Below are 18847 nucleotides of genomic sequence, written 5' to 3'. Positions count from 1 at the left end.
TCTGAGTAGGAAGAACTTTTTAGGTGTTCTTTCCCTTATTCTTATTATTAAACATCAATGAATTATGAGGTTGTTTTTGCAAAATTATATAAATTTATATATATATATATATATATATATATAATATTAAAATTTAAAAGGAAATGATATATTTGAGAATTATTTAAATTCTAAATTAGAAAATAACACAATCAAATAAAGGATAGTATTTGAAAATTAAACTATTCTCGAGTAAATATTATTTTATATATTATAAAATTTAAAATTTTCATTCTTTAATATAAAATAATATTTACGAGATCTTAGGTTCGAATATTTTCGTGTCATTTGTAAAATTCTCTCTTTCAACCACACTTTTTTATTATAAGATTCAAAATTTTATTTAATATATTAAACATTAAATAAACTATACTTAAAACTTATCTTTAACAAGGTTTATAGAAAAATCCAATCGTACAACTAACAAGTTTCTAAAATCAAAATAATAGTGGCTAATTAACTTGGTAAACAGGCTCATACTCGCTAACTAATTACAATTAGACTAATTAAGCGAAACCTTAATCCCCCCGGATGTGAATGGTTAGCTATAAACCTGGTCACACACTGAGATGAAGCATTCCTCTTCAATCATCATCGTGTGTGCCAACATTTGGAATCTATCTAATTATTATACAAAGTAGAATGTTATCAACAATTTTTTTTATCACTTATTGATTTTTTAATGAAATTAAGAATATGATTCAAAAAAATTATGACATTTGCATAAATTTTAATTAATAAAAAATGTATCAAAATAGAGATAAAAATAAACCAAATTATCTAATAAAGATTTGTGACCCACTTAAATCCTATATATAAAGTCCAACGTATTAACTAAAAAGTCCACACTGAGATATATTTAAAATTGGTTTGGTAGTCTAAATAGATAGTAATAAGCCCAGACAAATAAAAGTCCAATAATATTAATAAAACTTACAAACTAACTTAATAAGTATTCGACATAGAAAAAATATATATATTCTTAAACAATAATAAGACTTAGGCCAATCTATATTTTCACCGATAGTTCCACTAGCCTATTTTGACCAATGAACTGATTTTCAAATTGATTTAACTTAAAAGTAAACTACAAGTATTCTAATCAATCTTAGTTCTTGTGATTGATAATTGGGCCAAGTTTCAGCCTTGAAAAGTCTGACATAACTTGTTCACTCCTGATTAAAAGAAAAATGCATAAATTGTTTTGAAATATTACTTCGCTTTCGAAATTTCAAAACTTATTTTACAAAATAAATTTCAAAGATTTTTTTTATAATAGGAATAGAAAAAATGTGAAAGTACAAGAAAAAAATAATAAAAAGGTAAAAGTAAAAGATTAAAATATCTTTACCTTAAACCTAAAATCGATATTTTTTGATAAAAAAAATGACTTTTATAAGACATTTCTAATTTTTCAAAAATAAGTGTTGCAATTATTTAAAAAAAACAAAAATATTCATAACCAAGTGGGCCACGCTATGTTCTCTGTCCCGTATCGAGTGTTGTGTCAATAAACCATTGATCCAGAGAGTACAAAATTGGGAAGATAATAGATTGATTAAACGAAACGAAAGAGTCTGACTATCTATCGAGACTAGTTTTCTTTTTAAATAAAAAAGAAAAGAAATAAATAAAAAGCAATAGTCCTATAAACCTGAGACCAGTGGACCATTATCCACAACAATATATGTATGTAAAAAAGTCAAACAGATTATAAAATATATCTAAATCATTCATTTGCTGCCACAAAGGGTACCGGTGAGATTCTATGGACGTGCAGCTTCTGGGGTCCTAAGCTTCATCTTCTCTTTGTATTCCGTCAATTCTCTCTTGTACCTTTCTTTGTCTCTTAAGCCAATGTTCTGGTAAACCTGCAACAATACATTAGCAGTGCAAGCATCAATAATTTAAATCTTACTTTAACCAAAACTAACATTGATAACAAAATAAGGAGAGAAGAAAAATAACCGTTCTTTCTTCAGGGCTAAGACTGTTCCATGACTGGCCAATCATTTTGGTAAACTCCCTTTCTCTGTTTGGGTAGAGAGATTTGAGACTGTAATGCTTTTCAGCAAAGAAGAAGTTATAGCCACTCCTATTTGGCTTTGGATAGTTGGGGTCCCACCTTCTTTTGTTTCTCCTCCTTCGACCAGAACGGTGAGGTTTGCGGTTGAATGGTACAATTGCATTCTCATGTTGTGGAATTGACGGAGGAGGAACCAAATGTTCGGGATGGTAAAGCACCCCTCTAAGAACTTCTGAACCAAGTTTCACCGACACTAAATAACCACAGTCAAATTTTCCCTCAATAGTTCCATTTCCTGAAAGACATGAAGTATCTATGGACAACACAACAAACAGCACATTTCAGCATTTGAAAGTTCTTTAGAAGTCCAGAGAACTTAAATAAATAATAAGTACATTATTTTCTGGCTTAAAATGGCATGAGTTATAACTACTAACTAAAAGGCCTATTTAAGGAATGGGTTGCAATATGCAAGCAAATAACACCAAAAGGCTTTCAGTTTACTTGTTACTGCTATAAGTCAAACACGTTACAAGTTATAAGTTACAACAATTTTCTTGTCAAACCGGTTACTTGGTTCATTACTAGTACAATTATAAGAATTTGTGTATGTGTATTGAAGTCAACCATTTACGAAGACTCCCAGGAGTCGTATTAAATTATATGAAAGACATAAATATGCAACCAATAGTTTAGTAGAGATATCTGGTTATTATGCAACCAATAGTCTAATAAACATAAATACCTAACCAATAGTCTAATAAATATGCATCTATACGGCACATGAAAAATCGGGATTTATTAATTAGCTACCAGATATCAGTTCATTATAGAGAGAGCAAGAACATCTGTCAACCCATTCTACAGAGATGGTAAACCCAAAAATACAATTTCATCTTAGCAGTTTAATGCTTTATTTTCTGAGTTGAGAATTGCTTAATTACCTTTAACATAAGACTCAGGACCATTATTTGTAGGCTTAGGCGAATATTCCACAATAGCTAATTCAGGTCTCCACGAGGGGCTGTTGCCGGAAAATGCATCTGAACAACAATAAAGTGAAGAAAAAATAAACTAAAAAATAATCAAATATATATACATATATACACCAAACACAAAGAGTGAAAAGTAGTAGTAGATACCTGGTGGTGGGGTATAGATAGGACCCCGAGCTTTAAAGAAGTGAACTTGTTCATAATGAAAAAGAAGACTGAAGTAATGTTTTCTGAGTACAAAAGATGCGCTTGTGGTCGTAGCTGAGAATCTGAAAACACTACCAACTTCCCTCCATTTTTTCTCTGCGACAACCTGCACTTTAGGGAGTTAAAAAAACATGTACCAACAATTTTTATTTATTATTTAATTAATTAGGAGAGTGTTACAGAGGTTATACGGAGGAGTCCCACCTTCTCGTAGCCACTTCTTCTGGTAACTTCCACGTAAAGAACGTGCAAATCCAGTTCCTTCCCTCCAATAACAGGAATCCTTCAGAGGGCAAAACCGTCCAATAATATGTCACAGAAACACAAACCAAAATGAAATGTTGGGTGAAGTGAAATTAAAACCACATTTTGACGAGGATAAATAAAACAAGACAAGACATAGAGGCTCACATGAATTTGGTGCCCATGACAAAGTGAAAGCGCCTTAGAGTGTCCCAGAAGAGAGTGGAGTCCTTCACTACATCCTCGTGAGGGGAGAGTGGAGCAGGGTAGTGCTTTCCGTCCTCGCCATTGGTTCTTGCCACCACCGATGACATTATGAGGAAGATGAGTAAAGGGAAAGAGTGCTGTGTTGGAACTTTGAAGTGGTTTAAAAGAAATAAAGAAAAAAAAAATAGGAAGTAAATGTGAGGAGTAATTATAAAAACGAGAATATCGAGAAAAGAAATCGAAAATGGTGAGAGAGAGTGGGAATTAAAGAGAAGCGTTGCCGCGTGGGGGGAACGGTTACGCAGCAGAGTTGGCTTTTTCTGCCATTGCGGATGGCGTAAGTACGATGCAAAGTCCGAAGGAAGAAAAGGAAAAACTTATATATAATTATAATTAATTATTTATAATAAAATAATAATAATAATAATAATAATAATATTTCCTTATTTTTATTTTATTTATTTGGTTTATTATCTCTCTTGCTTGGTTGATGTTTTGATGATTACTCGGGTAGCTTCTCTGTTTCTTTTCTCTTGTGGTGTTATTCGTAGCCTGACACTGCTCTGCTACTCACTTTTCTATGACCAGCTTCCAAGCGTTGACATGCACTTGTGCTTCTGACTCCTCTGCTCTTCAATGCCTCAAAGCTGAAACGTATCTTCCCTCTACATCAAAGAATCAAATGGACCATACACACATTTCAAATATTTTTAATACTCACTTTATATTTTAAATATCAAAAAATTAATACGGATTATAAACTTGTCAACCAATGGTATGACTTTATCGTAAAAAAATTTAATTAACTTTATTTAATAATTATTTTTAAAATATAAGATTAATCTTTTGATATGATAAATTTGCTGTGCATTTAGTACACGTTAAATAGGAGAGAAATACAAAAATAAAAAATAAATAATGTTTAAAGTTTGACCAAGTACAAAGAAGTGTTGATTACTTTTAATTTTTTTGAGTTTTTTCTATCACGCAAAAATGAGTACAAATATGATGAAAAGTACAACATTATTAATTTTAATAATGTTACTATTTTAATTGAAGTGTGTTTAGGATAACAGTGAAAATTATACAATTTTATAATTGTATATAGTAAATATCTATTCTAAATTATTATAATTGTAATAAAATTTTGTTTGAGTAAATTTATAGAAAAGTATTTTTAAGATATTTAATTTTTTTTAATACAATAAAAAAATCTAATTATACATGATAAATCAATTTAAGAAGTGTTCCTAGCGTAAGTCTACGGTCATCGTTAAGGTCACTGTATCCGAGGTATTGTCTGTTTTGGCCTCGTTGGACTGTCATGGTTTTATCCTTTAAAAGGCGCCTCGGTGGGTTAAGGAGGAAGGAAGCCCTCCTTCTAGCGCCAAATGTTCTTACCGTAAGTCTACGGTCATCGTATCCGAGGTATTGTCCGCTTTGGCCTCGTTGGACCATCACGATTTTATCCTTTAAAAGGCGTCTCGGTGGGTTAAGGAGGAAGGGTGTTTATAAACTACCCTTAGCCTCGACTCCTAAGCGATGTGGGACTTTTAGGCATACTTGAACAAGAATAAAACTTTGTTGAAAAATAATTATAATACTTAAATTTTTATATTTTAGATTTATGAAAATAACTTTTTTTAATTTCTAATATTGTCCAAAAAGATACAACTTACTCTTTGAATATAACCAATGTGAAACCCGAAATCTTGTACTCTTATTTTTCCCTCTTCACTCTCATTCTTCTAAAGCTTCTTCACTGTTGATTTCCTTCTCAAGGTTGAAGTGTTGTTGAGCTTAGGTTGTGAAGGAAGATATTTTTTCATCCATTTTTCTTCTTCTTCTTCTCTTCTCCATGAGCTTGGAATCGAAATTCTTCTCCCTCCAAGCAAAGGAAAGTTAGAAAGCTTGAGTTTTTGATTTGCATGTTAGGTTGTTTGAATGAATTGAGACTTCAAATTGGTAGGATTCTGAAAATTTGCAACTAGGGGATGAATTCAAAGTGATTTGCATGTTGAAAACTGAGGTTCTGATTTCTTGATGGAAGGTTGAATGTTGATGATTTTCTTTGAGCTTTGGTGCATGCATGTTGAATTTCTTGTGTTTTATGAGTAGTATGAACAAATTGGGTAGAGATTTTGAGTGTAGATCATGTTTATGGGGAAATGGGTGAAGTGTAGGTGAAAAACGAAGGTGGGAAGCCATGAAAGTGCAAAAAAATTTGCACTTAGTGCTGGAGTGCTGAAGGAGCGTTGAAACTATGAGAGATAACAAGGTGGCCAAAATCTGGGGCTACAGCTCTAGGTTAAGCACTGCAGCCCTGAGAGAAATTGATCTGGCAGAGATCCCGCACTACAACTCCAAGTTGGGCGCTGCAACTCTAGGAGAAAATGAAGTTGGCAGAAAGCTAGAGCTAGAACGCTGAATTGAACGTTGTAACACCAAGGGTAGATGACCGAATTTGGTCTTGGGGTCTTCATGAAAGTTGTAGCCTTGGATGTTATCTTTCCAATGGCACTAGAATCACATAAAAAGAAGGTATAAAGCTTCAATTATAACATTTTTAGTGAGAAAATATCAAGTCAACATTTAGAAAAATGGTTGTAGTTTTTACAATTTTTAACATGGTAGATGAGGAAAATAGAACCTGAATTCTTCATAAAAGTTGTAGAAAATTTTATTGTCTTTCATATGTGGTAAGTATGAGAGTGATTGGAGTAGTAGAACTCCCTATGGGTTGTTTTATATGAAGGTTATCAATGTAGGAATAAGTGATTTTGATAAATTGCATGTGATGAGCATTGGTATGCTTTATATGATTGATATGCTATGTTAAATTAATTGTGGGGCATTGATATGCTATTATTATATGAATTGTTAAGCATTGGTATGCTCTTTTTGGTTGAGATGTTAAGCATTGGTATGTTGTACATGATTGATGTTATTGATCTCTATATGCATTGACTGAATGTGATGTATATAGTAGATGTATGGTAAGGTGTGGATGCTAAGAATGCGGTGTGGCATTATAGCATGATAGGTAACTTGGGATTTGAGGAGGAAAAATAATTTTGAAAATTGAAGATCCCACATAGGGTATCTTGGAGTGGTGTTCGAGTAGGCTATTGTTTGGAAAACCTTCCTTAAGTAAGTGTGTCTCTTGGAGTAGGTTTTGAGGTGTGTTGAGTCTCCTTCAAATCCTTAATTAGTGGTTGAGTAAGGTAGGAGGTTGAGGGCTACAACCCTTAACCAAGTATTTGGAAAGGTTGCATAGTTCCTTAAGGATAATTAGTGGGTGAATTCCATATGTGACTTGATAATGTATGTCAAGGTCATGACAAGCCTATAACTAGTTTTACTACTCCTAACGGTAGAACCGGACTTTCCTAGTGTAAGTGATGAGACCCGAAAAACCAAAGGAAGGATTGGTATCCTATTTTGTTGTGATCGAGCTAGTGCTTCGGGCGTGAAAATGATTGGGTTGGTTTGGTAGGGTGGAAATCACTTAGACTGTTCATGTTGTTAGGAGATTTCTGTAGGTGAATGCATGACGATGCATTGGTCAATGTGTTTACATATGATGTATGTTGAGACGTGTTCATGTGCATTTGATGTCTTTTGAGACATGATTGGGTGAGGTACATGCTTGTTTGGAGTGTGATTAGTTTTCATATATGATATTTGGTGTGTTGTTGTATATTATAGACCTGTTTTTATATGTATAGGTTTTTGAACTCTAACTTACCCTTTCTGTTCCCATGGTGGTTTGGACTGCGATGATCATACATTGTATGAGAGCAGATTAAGGTAAGGCTTGAGGAGCTAATGCGGGTAAGTGTTGTGACTTTTCAATAGCGGTACTACTGATGTATCTTGTACAGGTGTGCTTGAACGACACTAGGATGTAGGATTATTTTGGGAGAACTATATACATACATACATAAATACACACACACATAAAAATTATTATTATCATGTTTAAAGTCTTTATTATTAGCTTAAATGTATTTAAGTGGACAATTAATTAAAAATTACCCTAAAATAGTTTTTACAACAATTATAAGCAATAAAACAAATTAATATACACGATAACTTATTATTGAATGATGATATATAAAAATAATATTATTAATGTATTTAAATAAAATCAATTATTATATATAAAATACAAAAAGTTATCTTGCACGAAAATTTACTTAGAGACTTTAATTAGTGAGAAGAATTTTCGAGGTTCTTTTAATTTCATAACTAATTAAATTTTTATTTATTATAATTATTTAAGAATTTAATTTTGAAATTTTAAAATAATTTATCAATAAAAATAATAATTATGTGTTATAATATAAATTATTTATAATTAATTTAAAATATAATTTATATATTTATAAATATCTATTTATTGAAATTTATATATGATTTATACATTCAAATATAGTATTTATTTATATACATAATTTATTTTAATTTTTTATTTTTTATAATTTTAATTTTTAATTATATATAATAAATATTTAATACATGTATTACCCAAATTAAAATATTAATTTATTAAATTTTTACTAAGAAATAATAATGTGCATATAACTTAATATTTGTTTTTTAACCTTTAAAATTGGTGCAAATTACATTATCAAAGTACCCATAACCCATTATCATTAAGATTTTTGTGTGTGCAAAATATAGTTATTCTTTTTATGAAGATGAATTTATATCAATTCAGTGAGAATATTATAGGGGGTAAAAAATATGGGTATTTAATACAATTTTTTTTAATAACACATTGTTATGTAACACTTATATTTTGATGTATTTATTTTTTTATAGGAATTGTGTTGTGTGTTAGGTTGGATCAATTAAAGGTAAGTATAAAATGATTCCTCATTCATAACTCAAATTTTTAAAATATGAATTGTGTAAATAGAAAATTAATTAACTAAGGGGTGCATATTTAATAATATTTTATTAGTACAAAATAGTTATTAATGTTGTGAGAATTAATTTTCATAAAAAAATTTAACTTATTATCTTTAATAAGATTTTTTTTTACAATTTTTTCTATTACAAAATTTAATCTTAAAACTAAAGATAATAATTTTGGACACAAATTTTAGCAAGCATTGTTCATGATGATGTTGCACTCCAAACTCAAAATATATTATACGAAAGAAAAATGCTTAATATTTTGAATGAATTGATCAAAACCTGTTTGGAATTATTAAAAAATTCATTTAAATAATAAAATATTAAATTAAATAATTATTTTATAATAATTATTAAAAAATATTAATATTTTAATTATTTAGAAACTCGTTCAAAATATTAATCCTCTATACGAAAAATAGTTTTTAGAATATCCAGAATATATCCTCCGACTCAAGTGTTTGGTAACCTTATCCGTTTAACAATGTCTCAGCCGTTGTCCACCTGTCACCTGTACTGCACTGGGTGCTCTATCACTGCCAACCTGGCAAATGCAACATCAATCTTCCATTCTTTAGTTTTTATCAATTAATTATCAAATAATTAATTAATTACCAGAATAATATTGGCACATCTGCAGTTTTATTCCCTGAAAATAGGCGTATAGAATTTTGTTTTCATGTATTTAATTTTGTTGAATAATAAATGAAATACATTAAAGAAGTGTAAGTTCAAATGTATTATGAAAATATGAACTATACAATGAATTATTTCTATTATATATAAAGGAAATATTTTAAGTATACAATGAATTTTTTTTGTTATAAAAAATAAACATCGTAAATTTGAGACATACAATCGTGTATGTAATCAAAATTAAAAGTTAGTTAGAAATTACATGATTACTTAAAAAATGTATATCTTTCAATTTCAGTTATTTAAATATGATCTTATTATTTATGCTTATGGTTCATATTTTTTCACGATAAAAGATACTCTCTTTATACTTCACCCAGACTGACATACAAGTAAAATAAAAATTCACGTGTAATAAACTAAAATATAGGTAAATTTAAACTATTGTTTTCAAAATAGCTTTCATTTAATTGAAATTTTACTTTTAACAATTTTTTTATTCTTTATATAAACTTTCAATGAAAAAAATTAGAATTTTTTTTAATGATATTAATTAAATTAATTAAAGTTTTTTTATTAGCATGAATCAATTTTTTCCTTATAGATTAATCCCGAAGGAGTGTATATAATAAACACTAACAAAACTGCAAAAGATAAATATGATTTTTTTTTAAACTCAAAAGTAACTAACGCGATTAAAAAAAATAATGTAACGTCATTCCCTAAAAAGAATATGGCCGGTGATAAACACACCTCCATTGTTATATAAATACACCTCTTTTTTTTTTAAATATATGAAATCCTTAAATTACCCTTATTTATACCTCTCTTTTTCTTTTTTCCTCTGTGCACCTCTCTTCTTCTTCCTCCTCTGCACGCACACCTCTCTTCTTCTTTCTTCTCTGCACACCTCTCTTTTTTTTCCTCCCTGCACCTCTCTTCTTTTTTTACACCTCTCTTCTCAAAAATTTTATTATTCCAAAAAATTCTTTTCATAATAAAAACTTGATTATTCCAGAAAGTACTTTCTGCAACAAATTTTTCCTATTATTCCCCTTTTCTGTAACAAGAATATAAGCAAGTTAGACACATTGCTTTCAACCCAGTGTTGAGATCACAACTTCATTATCTTTCCTTATTGTTCAAATGACTATGTGGGTCTGCTTTTTCTCAATACCCTCGGCTGTAACATTTGACTTTTTTGGCGCAATGTGGGCCGTTTGTGAGATTTCCCCTCCAAATCATAAGATTCTCTGCAATTTTTTTTTCTTCTGTATTTTTAATTTATTTTATTGGATGTTGGTTTTATGCTTGATTGGCGGTGGTCGAAGTAGTGTTGGAAGCTTCGTTTATTCAATAATGTAATTGTTTTTCATTCATGGGGTATTCTTGAAATATACCAAAAATTAAATGCCAACTTGTTGTTATGTATGACCTCAAGCAATTTCCGTCTACTTATGTTTTTAATTCAGAATAATGGATCCTGGGTCTACTGCTCCAGGTTTACAGATTGGCACAAGTTTGAAAAAAAGAAGAAGAGAGGTGTGCGGAGGAGAAAGAAGAAGAGAGGTGTGGGTGCGGAGAATGAAGAAGAAGAGAGGTGCAAATAAGGATAATTTAAGGATTTCATATATTTAAAAAAAAAAAAAAAAAAGGGGTGTATTTACATAAAAATGGAGGTGTGTTTATCACCAACCAAAGAATATATTAGCATAGACAATTGAAAAAGCCCAAACATAGACAATTGAAAAAGCCCAGCACAAAATCTGAACAGAAAGTTAAGCTCAAACCATTAAGCATGGATACTATGTATTGATTAATCATTTTGATTGCTTTAATGAAGTACAGCATCGAAGGGCATTTGGTCTAGTGGTATGATTCTCGCTTTGGGTGCGAGAGGTCCCGAGTTCGATTCTCGGAATGCCCCAAATTGTTTTCTTATTGTCATATAGCTTTTACGCATCAACCTTCAACACGATAATAATTCTTTTTGTCTTCCACGCTAACGCATTACATTTCAAAACCCAAAGAATCTTTATCACTCTAAACATCAAAATACCTTCTTCGTCAAGCACAACACAATCTCTATCAGCGAAAAATCTAAATCTAATCCAGACCCATTTCACCATGATTTAAGTGGTCAAATACATCATAGGTTTACACTAAATAGGTCCCAGTATATATCATTTTATTTTTGTGTACAAATCAAAGTAGTGAGAAACAAATAGTTCACTGTATATAACATAAATACAGAGTGATCTTTCTCTTCATTTCAGACCTCGAGACATTCCAAGGAAAAGCCAGTTCCTTCATCAGTTAAAAGTAGTAATGACTTTGACCACCGAGTGCAGGAGGTGATTCCAAATAGATTTTTTATTCAAATATAAAAAGAAACACTTGAAAATGGCTTCACACCTTTAATGAATTCAACAAGGATTGGGCGAGAGCCAAATTGGGAGCGGCCACCCTAGCTGAGAAAACGAACCCGGTGGAAAACACGGCAAGGGTTCAATACTCTTATCGCATAACCTAAAAATCCCCAAATCATGCTTCCCACACGCATCATCGTCATTCAACTCCGAATAATCGTCGGTGAAATAGATGCAATCCGCAGAACAACCCTCGAAATCAGACGCACAAAACGACAGCGAAGAATTCCCCCCTACAAACAAAACGCGGTCACCCAAAGTGTCGAGCCTCTGCCACGTCAGCAACCCCCAATTCATCTTAAAAACCTCAAACGACACCGTCCGGTACACCAAGTTGGACTCCACCCCGGCAGCGTCAGAAAACTCCTGATCGAGAAGGCGAGTCACGAGCAAGAAATCTCCGGCGGAAAACACCGCGTAGTTAATGTCACCGACGAAGCCAAACGGCGCCGTTGGCTGAATAAGCGAAACCCTGGGCGGGGAGCGAGAACAAGCGGGATCGCACACCGCAATGGTCCCTCCCTTACTCACCGCGAAAAACACGCCGTTGTAGTCGACAACGTCCTCCCAGCAGTAGAGTTCCCCGTCCTCGTCGTTCACGAAGATCCACGCGTCGGAGCCGTTTCTGCAGAAGGCCAGGTTGTTCTGGGCGACGATGGCGAGCGCGGCGAAGTGGGGGCCTCGCGAGGGGCTCTGGGAGAGGACGAGCTTGGTGAGGAAGGAGGTGCACACGTGTCGCGAGCTGAGCGTGTGGACGGCGCCGTGGGGGTTGGCGACTAGGTACTCGCGGCCCACGAGGGAGTGGTTGAAGGTGAGGACGTTGGGGAAGGTGTGGAGCGGGGGGAGGGAGCGCGTGGCGCGCGTGAGGGGGTTGAGGAGGCGGAGGTTGGGGGTGTGGTCGAGGAGGGCGAGCCAGCCGTGGGAGGAGGCGCAGATTCTGGTGTGAGGGGGTTGAGGGTGGTTGCGGAGGAGGTGGGTTTTGTGGAGGGAGAGGTCGAAGAAGGCGCGGTGGGAGAGCATGAGCCATGGGAGCTGGGGAGGGAGGTGGACGGGGGTTTTCCGAACGGAGGATCGCCAGCTCCGGCAGACGGAACGGAATCGGAGGTAATCGGAGTAGATGGTTAGGAGTTTCGAGATTGATTCCACCAGCTCTTCGGGAAGTTCAGCCCAATCTGCACCCATCTTTCTTTGCCTCTTGCTTCTTTCTTTTTTTTCAAATATCTTCTTCCTATTATGCATTGGCTTGCGTCTCTTTCATTCTCCTAATCACAAAATAAATCAACACGTTGTTTAGTTGTAAGTAGGGATGAAAAAAAAAATCCATACATTTAATGATTAACATATTTCGCTGTTTTTTCTAGTTGGATTAATAAGATGTGATCATCTGTTTACTTTTGTCACCTTATATATATATATATATATATATATATATATATATATATATATATATATATTTTGTACTATCCGTACTGCCATGCCGAGTTCGAGCTCGGTATCACAGTATCACAGCGTGGAATAACCTCGGGCACGCACTGAGAGATCTCGGCCTAAGCGAGTTCCGCAATCTAATCAGATCATAACTGATCTCGGAGATCTCGCTCCAGATGAGATCCACAATCTAATCAGATTATAACTGATCTCAAAGATCTCGCTCAAGATGAGTTCCGCAATCTAATCAGATCATAACTGATCTCGGGGATCTCGCTCCAGACGAGATCTACTATCTAATCAGATCATAACAGATCTCAGGCCCAAGGCCTAACACAACCCTAACGTGCATTATTTATACGAGACTCATACTCCCATAAACACTAACTTTAGCATCGGAGTCTCTTTGGCAGGTACCAACCCCATCTTGGAGCACCAGCGTACCCGTGAAGGAGGCTCACCGATCTTACCTGGCAGATCAGCTCTACAGCAGATTTCCGGTAAGAACATTTGGCACTAGGGGTGGCAAAACGGGCCAGCCCGCCCCGCCAATGGCCCGCCAAAAACGGGCCGGGCCGGGCTGGCCCGCCAATGAAAAACGAGCTGAAAATGCTGGCCCGCCCCACCTAAGGATGGGTTGGCGGGCCGGCGGGCCGGCCCGTTTACCCAAAAATATTTTGAAATATATATATATATATGTATTTTATGTTTAAATAAAAAAAATGAAAAAAAAAATTATAAAAAATACATAATGTCTTCTTCATTTTTTTTTTACGCTAGTATCATATGATAAAAATAATTAATTTGTATAATAAAAATTAATTTAATTAATAGCTATTCTTAAAATGATATTAAATGAATTAATAATATAGAGAATTATACTGGATATGTCAAAAACAATCTCAAAAACCAATTATTTACACGTTTTGATTAAAGTAAATTTTATGATTGTTTCCAATTGCAGATTGTGTTGCCAGATGGGTAAAGTCTCATTTTAGTAAATTGATTTAGGTTTTGCTCTTTGGTGGCTGGAAATGGGCTTTGTTGGGCCTGCTTTTTTTTTAATTATATATTAAGCCTATTACTTATGCGGGCTTGGCGGGTTGGGACGGGCTAGCCCGCTATTTGGCTCGCCGGGTTGGCAGGCTTGGCGGGGCGGGCTTGGCGGGTTGGCGAGTTGAAATGATGGGCCCGGCCCGCCAATTTTTGGCGGGCCAGCGGGCCACGACCCATTTTGCCACCACTATTTGGCGCCCACCGTGGGGCCGATCAAGATAGCTCTTATCGGCCACCTGTATGGTTTTCACCAGAAGCCACAGCAGACGCGCAACAGACGACCTGGATCACTCAACTACCATGGATAGTGACGCAGCAACGTTAAGGAGGTTGATCGATCAGGTCGAACAGATGCGGCAACAACACGCCGCTGACCTACAAAGCATGCGTGCCAAGCATGAAACTGATCTAGCGGCAATGCGCACCGCTAATGAAGCCGACCTAGCAGCACTACGCGTCGAGAACGAGTGCATTCGTGCCCAACTCCCTCGGCGTCCCTCAGATCAACCCCCTCTACAGAGTAACCTGAATGAGGACGAAGGGCATTCGGTTTCTAAATCCCGAACTGCGACCAGAGTACCGACTCCACGACCTGCCACTCATCGGTCTCATGCACCGACGCACAAGTCGACTCAGGATGTCAGCAGGGCCCCACTCATGTCACAGAGGGTCAAGAAACTTTTCGCCGTCATCCTTTTGTGGATGGCATCATGGAGACTCCACTCCCCCGCAGATGGAAGCCTCTCCACCTTGATCGCTATGATGGCACGACGAACCCCGATGAACATATTGACCTGTATACGACCTAGGTAAACCTCTACACTAACAATGATGTTATCTTGTGTAGGGTTTTCCCGACCTCGCTCAAAGGGGCCGCACTCAACTGGTATACCCAGCTACCTGCCGAGTCAATTGACAGCTTTGGCACTCTGGTCAGACGATTCACGGCACAGTATGCAACGAGTCGACCTCACCTCGTAACGTCGGCTGCTCTGGCCAGCCTCAGACAGGGCGACGACGAACCACTACGGACGTTCATGGAACGTTTTGCTGGCATCTCGGTGAAGATTCGCAACTTGAATCCCGAGGTCGCCCTACACGCCATGCTCATGGCGCTCAAGCCGGGACCTTTTGTGGACAGCCTGTGTCGCCGAGCTCCCACTGATATGGACGAACTTCGTGCCCGAGTTGCCGGTTACATACAGATGGAAGAGCACTCTGCTTTTCATGACCAGGTTCGCAACAAACCACAAGGAAAGCAAGACCAAGGTCAGGCCACAAACATTTAAAGTTGGCGACCTTGTTTGGTAGGGTGAGAGAGGCAAGAATAGACCCCTCCGAAGGGAAATTCGGAACTTGGAATGTCACCCACCTCAAATTTTATTTCTCTTAACTTGTAAATTCAGGTGACGTACTCTTTTTCCTCCTCAGCCTTTTGTCCCACTAAAGAAAAGGGTTTTTGGCCAAGGAAGGTTTTAACGAGGCACACCTCAAAAATAATCAACAAAACAACTCTATTCCCATACATTTTTGGTATTGGCACATTAATCGTGACGACTTGCCAAGGCCGAGTCCGAACCTCGAGATCCCATTTTAGTAACCGAGGTCGAGTCCGAACCTCGAGATCACATTTTCTTAACCAAGGTCGAGTTCGAACCTTGTTATGCCGAGGTCGAGTCGAACCTCGAGATCACATTTTCTTAACCAAGGTCGAGTTCGAACCTTGTTATGCCGAGGTCGAGTCCGAACCTCGAGATTGCATTTTCTTAACCAAGGTCGAGTACAAACCTTGTTATGCCGAGGTCGGGTCCGAACCTCGAGATTGCATTTTCTTAACCAAGGTCGAGTACGATCCTTGTTATGCCAAGGTCGAGTCCGAACCTTGAGATTACATTTTCTTAACCAAGGTCGAGTTCGAACCTTGTTATGCCAAGGTCGAGTCCGAACCTTGAGATTACATTTTCTTAACCAAGGTCGAGTACGAACCTTGTTATGCCAAGGTCGAGTCCCAACCTTGAGATTACATTTTCTTAACCAAGGTCGAGTACGAACCTTGTTATGCCAAGGTCGAGTCCGAACCTTGAGATTACATTTTCTTAACCAAGGTCGAGTACGAACCTTGTTATGCCGAGGTCGAGTCCGAACCTCGAGATTGCATTTTCTTAACCAAGGTCGAATTCGAACCTTTTTATGCCGAGGTCGAGTCCGAACCTTGAGATTACATTTTCTTAACCAAGGTCGAGTACGAACCTTGTTATGCCGAGGTCGGGTCCGAACCTTGAGATTGCATTTTCTTAACCAAGGTCGAGTACGAACCTTGTTATGTCAAGGTCGAGTCCGAACCTCGAGATTGCATTTTCTTAACCAAGGTCGAATTCAAACCTTGTTATGCCGAGGTCGAGTCCGAACCTTGAGATTACATTTTCTTAACCAAGGTCGAGTACAAACCTTGTTATGCCAAGGTCGAGTCCGAACCTCGAGATTGCATTTTCTTAACCAAGGTCGAATTCGAACCTTGTTATGCCGAGGTCGAGTCCCAACCTGATTACATTTTCTTAACCAAGGTCGAGTACGAACCTTGTTATGCCGAGGTCGAGTCCGAACCTCGAGATTGCATTTTCTTAACCAAGGTCGATTTCGAACCTTGTTATGCCGAGGTCGAGTCCGAACCTTGAGATTACATTTTCTTAACCATGATCGAGTACGAACCTTGTTATGCCAAGGTCGAGGCCGAACCTTGAGATTACATTTTCTTAACCAAGGTCGAGTACGAACCTTGTTATGCCGAGGTCGAGTCCGAACCTTGAGATTGCATTTTCTTAACCAAGGTCGAGTACGAACCTTGAGATTGCATTTTCTTAACCAAGGTCGAGTACGAACCTTGTTATGCCAAGGTCGAGTCCGAACCTTGTTAAGCCAAGGTCGAGTCCGAACCTCGAGATTGCATTTTCTTAACCAAGGTCAAATTCGAACCTTGTTATGCCGAGGTCGAGTCCGAACCTTGAGATTACATTTTCTTAACCAATGTCGAATTCGAACCTTGTTATGCCGAGGTCGTTTCTGAACTTTGAGATTACGTTTTCTTAACCAAGGTCGAGTACGAACCTTATTATGCCAAGGTCGAGTCCGAACCTTGAGATCACATCTACTTAACAAGGCTGAATTTGAACCTTCAATTAAACAACAAATTTGGAAACTCCTCAGAAGCCCCTTTGCTCTTACATCACTCGGTGCTTGGGGGGCAAGTGTACTGGCCAGCTGAGTTATCGACTTGTCCTTCACCAAACTGCTGACTCGGTCAATGGTTTACCAGCCTAACCAAGCAGTAAGCTCATTATTGCTGAGCTCCTCAGCTCGACCATGAAACATGGACATCGGAACACCACATCGGCCCAAAAAGGCCACGCCATCAAAACAAATAAAAATACAATCTTGTCGTCGCGCCACCCACGCGTTATGGGAACGAGGTGACGGCTATGACACATGGCATCTCGACAGGCAGATGTACGCGAAGGGCCACAACCACTTGATGAGCTCGGACTTAACTCCTCGACCTACGGTCTTCGGAGCTCGGGGGGCTACTATCTGTACTGCCATGCCGAGCTCGAGCTCGGTATCACAGCGTGGAATAACCTCGGGCACGCACTGGGAGATCTCGGCCTAAGCGAGTTCCGCAATCTAATCAGATCATAACTGATCTCGGAGATCTCGCTCCATATGAGATCCACAATCTAATCAGATCATAACTGATCTCGAAGATCTCGCTCAAGATGAGATCCGCAATCTAATCAGATTATAACTGATCTCGGGGATCTCGCTCCAGACGAGATCTACTATCTAATCAGATCATAACAGATCTCAGGCCCAAGGCCCAACACAACCCTAATTCACACAAAGGTACGTGCATTATTTATACAAGACTCATACTCCCACAAACACTAACTTTAGCATCGGAGTCTCTTTGGCAGGTACCACCCCCATCTTGGAGCACCAGCGTACCTGTGAAGGAGGCTCACCGATCTTACCTGACAGATCAGCTCTACAGCAGATTTCCGGTAAGAACATATATATATATATATATATATATATATATATAATTTATTTTAAATTATTTTCATTTTTTTTATTTTAATGGAGAAACTCTTCTTAAATTAATCATAATAAGATTCAATGGGTTTGAGTAGTAATGTACTTGCAACAAAACTCTTTTACTTTTTTTACTAATTTGAAAATGATAAAGACTCCCTACTACAACTCTTTTATTATTTTTATTGACTTAAAAATGACAAAGATCAATACAATATATATATTTATTTGTGTTTATTACAAAACTCTTGTTTTTACTTGTTTTTAGGATTTTCACAATTAATGAAAACATGTTAATCAAAACATATGTTATACTACTATAATCAAACTTATCCTTATATCATATGAAAAATAATAAGATTATTTACAACTCTTATGAAAATCTAAAGTTTTAATTCTATCTACTAAATTAAAAATTATAAAACCTGTAACATTTTGAACCAATGCTGACAACTTAGATTTTACTCACTAAAAAAGTCATAATTTGAATTACAAACCTAATTTAACAACACCACTCTAAGACTCTAGAGGATCTAAGAAAAGAAAAGAAGGATTCAACAATCAAAGATTTT

At 36.4% G+C, this 18847-nt stretch overlaps 2 protein-coding genes and 1 non-coding gene across 3 annotated transcripts; 1 reads left to right on the top strand and 2 right to left on the bottom strand.

The window, feature by feature from the left end:
* Positions 1-1570: 1570 nt before the first annotated feature.
* LOC109803040 (HMG (high mobility group) box protein with ARID/BRIGHT DNA-binding domain-containing protein) lies at positions 1571-4091 on the bottom strand. Its single transcript, XM_020364496.3, has 6 exons — positions 3679-4091; positions 3472-3550; positions 3208-3373; positions 3010-3108; positions 2008-2378; positions 1571-1910 (listed from the first exon to the last, which is right to left on the bottom strand). The coding sequence occupies exons 1-6, from the start codon at positions 3822-3824 to the stop codon at positions 1806-1808; spliced, it is 966 nt and encodes a 321-aa protein (XP_020220085.1). The 5' UTR covers positions 3825-4091; the 3' UTR covers positions 1571-1805.
* Positions 4092-11131: 7040 nt separating this feature from the next.
* Positions 11132-11203, top strand: TRNAP-UGG (transfer RNA proline (anticodon UGG)). Its single transcript has one exon. It is a non-coding gene; the product is annotated as a tRNA-Pro (tRNA).
* A 41-nt stretch (positions 11204-11244) lies between these two features.
* Positions 11245-13071, bottom strand: LOC109802153 (F-box protein SKIP23). Its single transcript, XM_020363386.3, has one exon. It carries the CDS (start codon positions 12942-12944, stop codon positions 11703-11705), a length of 1242 nt encoding a protein of 413 aa, XP_020218975.2. The 5' UTR covers positions 12945-13071; the 3' UTR covers positions 11245-11702.
* Positions 13072-18847: the final 5776 nt, after the last annotated feature.

Source organism: Cajanus cajan, chromosome 4 (assembly GCF_000230855.2).
Source record: "Cajanus cajan strain Asha chromosome 4, NIPB_CcT2T_4, whole genome shotgun sequence".
NCBI lineage: Eukaryota > Viridiplantae > Streptophyta > Magnoliopsida > Fabales > Fabaceae > Cajanus > Cajanus cajan.
This window is presented reverse-complemented; position numbering and strand designations above follow the sequence as displayed.